General features: G+C 53.9%; 1 protein-coding gene across 1 annotated transcript in view; it reads left to right on the forward strand.

Moving 5' to 3' along the window:
• The window catches only part of SULT4A1 (sulfotransferase family 4A, member 1), a 19155-nt gene extending 11419 nt beyond the window's left edge, over window positions 1-7736 (forward strand). The window contains exons 6-7 of the mRNA XM_011934802.1: window positions 4023-4171; window positions 7080-7736. Coding sequence (XP_011790192.1) covers window positions 4023-4171; window positions 7080-7192 — 262 coding nt within the window. The 3' untranslated portion in view covers window positions 7193-7736. The remainder of the gene's footprint in view (window positions 1-4022; window positions 4172-7079) is intronic.
• The last annotated feature ends 1306 nt before the right edge of the window (window positions 7737-9042 follow it).

Consider the following 9042-nt stretch of genomic DNA (forward strand, 5'->3'; position numbering starts at 1 on the left):
GGCCAGTGTCTGCAGTGAGACACGAGGCAGCTAGTAGCTTGGGGAGCCTGGGTCACCACAGAAGAGACTGGGCATTTTCTAGGTGTTGCGGAGGAGGCAGGAACTGGGGGAGAGGTTGAAAGAACTAATGGGACAAGGTCTTAGTCCAGGCAGAGGCAGGAGGGCTTGGGGCTGGAGCCTGGGCAGAGGGGCTTCCGGTGGCAGAACAGGCAGGAGACACCTGTGGCCTGGCCCATGGGAAAGAGGAGAGAGGATGGGGTGCAGGTGTGGACCGTGAGGTTGCTGGAAACCATGTTGGTGTAGGGGACAGACGAGGCCAGGCTGTGGGGCTGCTGGTGCCAGTGGCTGACAGACAAGCAGGTTTAGGTTGAGTAGCAGCGGGTGGGAGCTGGGATAGGGAGGAGGTTGGCCGGAAGACAGAGAGGAGAGCTGGGTGTGGGGGAGGGTGAGCCAGTGCTGGGGTTGGAGGTCAGAAGCCCAGGGGCAGGAAGGCCGGCCTTGTGCTTCCCCCACACCTGCAGGAAGACTCCAGACCTGGCTGTGAACAGAGCCACACGCTGTCCCCTATGGCGCTGGGGTGGGGGCGTGTGCCTTGTGGTGCTAGGGTCGGGAGGTGTGCTTTGTGGCTCTGGGGTGGGGGGGTGTGTTGTGGCCCGGGGTAGGGGTTGTGCCTTGTGGCCCTGGGGCAGGTGTGTGCGTTGCATTTGCTGCAGTTACTCTTGGGTTCCTTTGTGCTCTCGCACCGGGGCCTGTGGTCAGCACGGGCCAGGTCAGCCTTTGCAGGAGCGTGGCCTTTCAGGGCTTGCTCGGTGTGCAGGAGGGACCCGGTCTGTGGGTCTGCTGCCGGCTGCCGCGTGCTGTGAGTTCCCCAAATGGGTCCTCACCGTGGCTCTGTGTCATGCTGAGGAAAGGGCGAGGTCATGCGGCGGTCCAAGGTCACATGCACCACGGAGCCGACTGCTGGGTAAGCCTGTCTGACGCTCCGTGGGCCTCCCACCTGTCTGCCTCTTGTCCACACAATTTGACACAGAGCCACATTTAGGGTCCCTGTTCATGCCCAGAGGACAGTGTAGTAGAGATGAGGATGTGGCCCAAGCAGGTCGGAACCCTGGTCCTGCTGCTGACCTCTATGAAGCCGTTGGCTGTGGTTTCCTGTGGTGCTGGGGAATAACACGGGCTCTGGACACTGGCTGCTCAGGCCAAAGTCCTGACCACCCCAAGCCTCTGTAAAGTGGGGAGGTGACAGCACCCCCTGTCACTGCGTGGCTGGGAGGACTACGTGAGAATCACCTACGTGCAGGCCTGGCACGGGCCTGCCTGGTGTGTGCCTTTTTGTGGAGGTGTAATGCACAGTGAGGTGTACTCGGCACACGTGTGGGACTTGACAGCCTTTTACCTGTCACATCCGGGCAGCCACCTTCCAGATCCAGAACATTCCAGCTTCTTGCAGTTGACACCCCTGCTTCCCAGAGGCCACTGCGCTCTGATCTCCCTCGCCGGAGCTTGGCGTTGCCTCTTCGGAACCTGTCGAGTGTGGGACTCTCAAGTGTTTTGCTTTCTGGCTTCTGTGTAGACAGTGAGGCTCCTCTACCTGCGTGGCACGGAGCTCCGTTCTTTCCTGTGCTGTGGTCGGTGCTCCATTGAAGCACGAATATGCCACTGCTGCTTCACCCATCCAGTGTTGCTGGGCGTGGAGGCCGTTTTCATTTTGGGGTGGTCATGAATAAAGCCTCCGTGGATGTTCTGGAGTCCTGGTGGACATCAATGTTTATGCTTATTGGGCCCATACCCAGGAGTGGAATTTCTGGGGCCCTGGGTGTGCATTTGTCAGCTGGTCACTATTTTGCCACAGTGACATGGCATTGGACATGCACTGCCCAGGGCCAGTGAGGCCCCAGCATGAGAAGGTGAATAGGGAAAGTGCCCGCCTGGCCAGCTGCCCACACATCTGGGGGGCGGCTGCCGGGTCAGCAGTTTCTTCCTGGGACGTCAGTGTCCTCAGCGATGATGGGCTGAAGTTTTAAGCTCCAAACATACACCTTATTCCAAGCCCTTAAAGGGAGGTTCATCCTTCTCTGCCTTCCAGGCTCTGCAGTGAACGTGGTGAGACCTGTTGCTTTCAGTCCATCAGGGTCAAGGCCACCAGCCCTACCTGGACCTTTAAGAGCTGCCAGGGTCAGTGCTGGGACTTCATTTTCTACCAAAGCCGGTCTGAGTGACTCAGTGGCATCCCTGGGACAGTCAGCGTTTCGCCTTCTAATTGGCATGGGTTTATTCTTTTTTTAGGAACCTCAGTAATGGATTGTTTTAATAGAGGTTAAGCCACATTTTTAGGAATTAATATTGTTTACATCTTACTCCAGAAAACTACCCCTGAGTGAGCACGGTTGTCTCCAGGGCGTGGGCCCGTGAGTTCTCACCCCGGGTTGAGAGGGAGTGCTTCCTGCCAGAGCCCTCACCGCCTGTGCTCCACCAAACCGCAATTGCGGGGGCTTTTCCCACGAGCCGCGCACTGTGCCAGGCACCCCGGGTATATCCCCACTTCATTCTCACAGTCACCTCGCAGGGTGTTCTCACCAGTCACGGGGTGCCCTGACTGTAACCGGGTGGCCAGCTGGTACCTGCCCGTGTGGAGGCACAACCCAGACACGCTGGCTCTGTGCCATGGTGTGCGGCCTCTTGCTGCGGCCCCGTCGCTAGTTCCAGATGGAGAATGTGCGACTCAGAATGGTCAAGTGGGCCGTCCCCTGCCAGCTGACCTGGGCGCTCTGCCTGATTCCCGTTGGGTTTCATAACCAGCAAGTGTCCCGTGACACGTTGCTGGATGTGGCCTGGCAGAAACGCCCCTTCCTCTGAGATGGACATCATGCCGGTGATGAGCTGCCCCAGGAGGATTCTGCTGACCGTTCCGGCAGGCTGACTTTAAGCCGGCAGTGTTCTTCTTGCAGCGTCTCTTCTGAGAGCCAGGTTTCTTCAGTCTCTCTCCATGGCTACCCTTTTTCTTTGAAATGGAGTTCTTGGCGGCAGGGCAAGGGACAGGGAGCTCTTTATTCCTTGGCTCATTCTCTAATAACTGTTCCTCCGACTCTCAGTCAAGCCCCACGCCCCGGGTGCACCACACCCCTCCCCATGGGAGGTAGTGCAAGGCCAGAATGAGACCCGCACTGCTGCTGCAGGGGTCACCGCACTGTGGGGAGCCAGGGGGGAGCTGACGCCCACACCAGCGGCCAGAGAACATTTTCTTTCAAGGTTTCTGAAGTGCTGCATTAAAGAAATTAAATCGTCTTTTCACTGTAGGACTTTTCAGAGGCTTTAATATGGGAATTTGCTCTACAAACCTTCCGGAGAGGAAATAGCCTGCAGCATTTTCCTAACGCGGACCAAGGCACCTCTAGGCAACAGCTCAGGGCTCTGATTGAGGAGGAGCCTCCTTATCTTCTGGGGACAAAGTGGCAGGGGTGGGGGGCTGGGGAATGGCCCAAGACGTTAGCCACATCAGTGACATGCCGCTGTCAGGTGTGGTAAAATAATGGGGCAGAGTACGGCAGGCATGACGGAATCTCGCCTCTGATGAAGCGGGCTTCCTGCCCAGTGCAGGGCTGTCTGGAGACCAGAAGGGCCTCCCTGCACTCCCAAGGGCCAGCCCAGAGGCCAGCTGACGGGCAGCAGGAATGGAAAGAGGAGCCCCTTAGATCTTGCTCCTCATAAGAACGATGTTCTGAAATACATTTTTTACTTCTTGCTGCTGTTAAAAATTAACCACAGCCTCTATTAAGACCTCATGTCTGCATCCCAATTCCCTGGAGGAGCAGGGTTTGAATTCAGGATCTCCACTTGAGAGCTGAGCATGCTTGGGCAGTTCCTTAACCTCTTAGTGTTATTTCCAGACAAGGCTGGTGTCAGCCTTGTCATGAGCATTAAGTAAGGAAGGCCACGTGTAAAAAGTCCCCAGTGTGTGCCCAGCTTGGCATCATGTCCAGTAAAAGGCCCCGCGTCTGATGGGCTGCTCTGTTCTCTGCACTTGTCTTCCAGGACCTGGTGATGATGGTGGAGCAGCTGGCCAGATTCCTGGGGGTGTCCTGTGACAAGACCCAGCTGGAAGCCCTGACAGAGCACTGCCACCAGCTGGTGGACCAGTGCTGCAACGCTGAGGCCCTGCCCGTGGGCCGGGGTATGTGCCCCACCCCGCCTCCCGCCCAGGTGCTCCTCGCCCCAGCCAGGCTGCTTTCTCTGCCTGCTTAGAGAGCCGGGTCTAGCTTGTTGCCCTCCCTGCTCTCCTTTTCCAGCAGTCCGTAGCTGGCCCATGGCCTGTGCTCTGTCGGCTGGTGCCTGTGGATGGCACAGTGCTCATGGAGTGACGGAGTGCCCTGCCCGCTGGTGTTTGCATTGCCTCCAAGCAAACAGTGTTTTAATTTGAAGAAGTGCGTTTCAGGTTTTGTGGGTGGGATGTTTCTGAGTGGGGGGGTCTACTCAGATGGCCTGAGATCAAACGCCTCACAGAGCAGATCCAGGAGATGGGTTTGGTGCGATGACATTTCAAAGCACAAAGTGTGCTAATGGGTTTCTCAGTCTCTAACTGACTCGTGGGAGAGTTCAGTGAAGTGAGCGGGAAGTTAGGAGACACTGTTTTTTCTCCTTCACTGAGTGGACGCTGACTGAGCATCTTCTGGGTGCAGGCAGCACAGATGGGGCCTAGCCCCACCTCGGGGCAGTGAGCTTAAGCAGACAGTACCAAGCTAAGCCGCTGCACAGAGGGAGGCCAGTTCCTGCTCTTGGTGGCAGGTGACAGTGGGCATGAGGCAGCTGGAGATGGGGACAGTGTTCCTGACAGGAATCCTCTCCAGATCCACCTGGGTTGCTCCCCCTGTCCTTAAGGGTGTGTGGCATTTGACCCTGATGGTGGAGAGCCCAGGCTCTTAAATCCCAGGGTGCTGGCCTTGGCCATAGGAGGCCTCCTCTTGGTAAGTATGAACCTTACGGACACTTGGTGTGTTGGGCACTTCCTGGGTTGAGGAGAATGTTTGATGGGGGGGCCCAGAAATGTGGATGGGTCTTCAGCAGCAGCCCCCATAAAATGGAGTGGGAGATGCCTGGGATGGATGAGAGAAGTGGTGGGCTGCAGCTCAGCTCTGCTGCCCTCTGGGAACGCAACTTAGGTCAGGCCTTGAGCATCTGCGGCTTTTGTTCTCTGAAAAGGGGCTGATCATGGCTCAGGGTGGTTCTGAAGGTCAAGCGCAAAGCGCCGTCTCTAAAGTCAGAGCAGTGGACTCCTCAGGAGGAAGTTAACTGAACCACAGTCCCTCTCGACTTCTTTCCTGGCTGCATCTTCATAAATATTTATTATTTAACATTTATTTGCTCTTTTTTAGTTTTGCTTTTGCTGTGTGTTGTTATCCTTGGATGTGACCTTCTCCAAAATACCCCTTTTGGTTCATGTGTGTGGCGAAGCAGCGTCGAGAACATACTGTGTGCCCATATGCTCCTTCCCTCGGGTTTGCTTTATCATGGTTTACCTTGGTTTTGCTTTATTTCAGTTCTTTGATTTGTTTTCTTTTAGCACATTGCCTCTTTGCTCGGAAGATCTTCTTGAGTTGGTGAGAATGCAGGGCCGAGTAGCCAGCTGCATTGCTTAGATTTGATTCATGTCACAGCATAAATTGTCTTGATTCCAAATCCTAAACCAGGTGGGTGACTCCTCTGACGAGCTCTCAGCTGTCTCAGCTGAGAAAAATAATCATGGGAAAATAGAGTTTGGTTGCTCTAGTAGCTTCTAATTTTGTCCCTTAGGTATCATTAAAGGGTTACAAGAACAGTTTTTCTTGTTTTTTTCCTCTCCAACACTGATAGATAATTTTTTGCTACCAAAGAGAAAGTCCATGTTACGGTGGGTATTTGAGCCCAGCATTTGCAGTGTTGCAGTTTCACACCTGAGGTCCTGCCTGGACAAGGACCACTGTTAATAACAGAGCTAGTGAAGGACGTTTGCTGGAGACAGAGCTCTGATCTCAGAGATGCTGACAACAGAAAGAATTCTAAACGAGCAGTTCTTGGAAAGCAGGGAGCCAGCACTCGGGTGATGCGCTCACAGTCCCATAACTGGGCAGTTCGGAATCCCCGCTCCAGACATCTTCATAGCCACCGTTGCTACTGGACTAGACCAACCTAAGATTTTATGTTAACAAAGACAATGGGAGCAACGACTTCTCTTGTCATGTTGAGCTCTCTGTCTTTTGTTTTTCCAAAGCCTTCATAGTGCCTGCAGTTGAGCCCACAGCTCAGCCCTCCCTTGTGGCTGCCGGGAAGAGGCCTGGATTTCTGACCAAGCCTAGGCTAGAGTGGCTGGGGACTGTGTCCAGACTCATTTTATTGTTAACTCGGAATTCTCACTGCAGTGCGTATTTTGCCTCTAGTCTCTAAAGCTAGCTAATACTGAAACTATTTTATTCACTTTAAATTCCTCCCCAGGGTTTGCCAGGGCAGGCTCCTTGAAATCTGCATCTTTGGCGCAGTCAGGAGGGCTTCCTACTTGCTGTAAAATTTTCTGCACTGTGGATGGTTTTTTTTTCCTTTTCAAATGCTCCCAAAGCCAGTGACGCCTTGGTGGTGCTGTTGAGCTGCGAGTGGATAATGACGTGGGGAGGGCCAGAGCTGCCTGCGATGCCCAGAGCAGTGCGCTCCCGCGGCAGATCATACTTGCTCCTGGGATGTTTATTAAACACCTGCCACGTGCCAGGTGCCGTTCTAGGTGCTGGGGACTCAGCACCGAACAGGAGTAGAGTCTCCCTGGCGGGCCCCAGCAGGGGGCGCGGAATGGCACCAGGAGGTGGTTGTGGCTCACTGCACCACAGCCTCAGAGGGAAGCTGGTTCAGGTCACGTTCTGCTGCATCCAATAGTTTCACAAATGTTAGGGGACCCACCTGGTCTGTAGCTCAGACGGCCCTTCCTGCCCCCATAGGCCAAGTTCAGAGGGACCCAGGAATAGATCTGGAACGTTCCAGATCCATTTCCAAGGCTTCCTTTAGTTCAGTAGCTGGCCCGACAGCAAGTGGCCCCAGCAGTTCTCTTGTTTGCATTTCAGGAAGAGTTGGGCTGTGGAAGGACATCTTCACCGTCTCCATGAACGAGAAGTTTGACTTGGTGTATAAACAGAAGATGGGAAAGTGTGACCTCATGTTTGACTTTTATTTATAATAACAGAAACGACAACTTGCATGCTCACAATACCCAGACACTCTACTAGCCAAAAGTCCTGTATGCATTCATTTATTCCTTGCTGGACAAACTCTGGAAGCAGCGTGTGAAACAGCGGGGGAAGGGAAGAGCGGCGTGAGCGGAGGGAGTGTGATGATTCCCAACCCAAAGCAGCTGTCTCGCCTTCAGAACGTGCAGCCTCCCATGTCTGATTACAAACAGTCTCCACATTGCAGTTCCAATGGCCTGGACCATAAGGATAAAGCCTGTAATATATGCAACTAGAATGTCTGCCTTTTCAACCCCGTATTATTTATTGTATTTTATAGAGCTTTTCACTGGAAATCTACATAAATGTCAGTAAACCAAATAAAAGTTCATTTCCAAGGGGAATCAGGAGCGAGCCACACCCGAATGGTAGAAAGATCTCAGGGTTAACTCTTTATTTTTGTAGTTTTATTATCTAAGGCACAGCCATTCTGTTCTCACTTGGTTCTGAGATAATGGTGAGAACAGAGGATGAGTTGGGTCTGCTGGGGGGAATCTGGACACTTGTTTATTCTGACGGAGGTCACTTCTTCAGAACCTTCCTGAAATAAAGCAGAAACCGGTCACTAGGTCTTCAGAAAGGACGTCCCTCTGCCAGAGACTTCCAGGGGCGGCTCTGGAGGCCCCATAGAGAGGAGCTCGCGGGGCACGTGCTGATGGGAGTCTGCTTGGTGAGGCTGGCAGGTGGGAGTCTAACGCAGTCAGAGCATTTGCACGCAGTGGGTGGAGAGTCGGCCACCAAGGGACCAGTTGCGCTGGGAATTTGAGCTGAATTCCGCAGCCTGCCTTTGTTTCCTGAAGTGATAGCCTACTAATGCTCCCAAGCAGATGCTTCATAGTACATTTCTAAAACCCCCGGGTCTTTATCGTTCAGTTTGTTCTGTGCACCTGAGGCGCTCAGCCGTGGGAGGACCATTTTGCGAGTGTAGCCCTGTTTCACTCGGATCAGGTTGGCACGGCCGCCTGCGTGTCTGTCCACCTCATCCCTCCGTGTATCTGAGGGAGTAAAGGTGAGGTCTTGACTGCTTCACTGCCTAATTTTCTTGCCCAAATTCGCTGAAGCGATGGAGAGACGGGGGCCAGTAGCCAGCCAGCCCCGTGGGCACCGGGGTTGTCTGTCATTTATGTGGCTGGGAAGCACCCCAAGTGGTGGTCAGGAGGGTCGCTGCTGTGGAAGGGGTCTCCGTTCTTGGTGCTGTATTTGAAACGGGTGTAGAGAGAAGCTTGTGTTTTCATTTGTAAAGGGGAGAAGCGTGGCCAGGCAGGTGGCACGTGGCATTGCACGGCGGGCTCAGCAGCACCTTGCCTGTGTTTCTGTGAGGGAGGCTGCTTTCTGTGAAATTTCATTTATATTTTTCTATTTTTAGTACTGTATGGATGTTACTGAGCACTACACATGATCCTTCTGTGCTTGCTTGCATCTTTAATAAAGACACGTTCCCGGAGTTGCGTCGAGCATCTGTGCTTGTTGGGGTAGAGGGCGTCCCTGCAGCGGTGCCTTTGGTGCTTGGGACAGTATGACTGTGGGCCCCATTGACACCCCATTCCCTGGGGATGACAACAGAGGGAAACAGGTCCCTGTTGGGCTTTCATGAAGCAGAATTCAGACTTTCCAGGGTTCACTTCTCCCCATTATTTCACTCAAATTCAGACTTTCCAGGGGGCCAGTTCCCCCGCCATTTCCTCATTCACCTCTGATCACTTCTGTAAACGGGGGTGGAGGAGAAAGGGGAAAAGCATGGGAGATGTGGGTGCACCTGTGGGCCCAGGTGTCGGGACCTCCCCGTCTTTGCCTGGGAGCC

This window comes from Colobus angolensis, unplaced genomic scaffold (genome assembly GCF_000951035.1).
Source record: "Colobus angolensis palliatus isolate OR3802 unplaced genomic scaffold, Cang.pa_1.0 Scaffold138, whole genome shotgun sequence".
Classification (NCBI taxonomy): Eukaryota; Metazoa; Chordata; class Mammalia; order Primates; family Cercopithecidae; genus Colobus; species Colobus angolensis.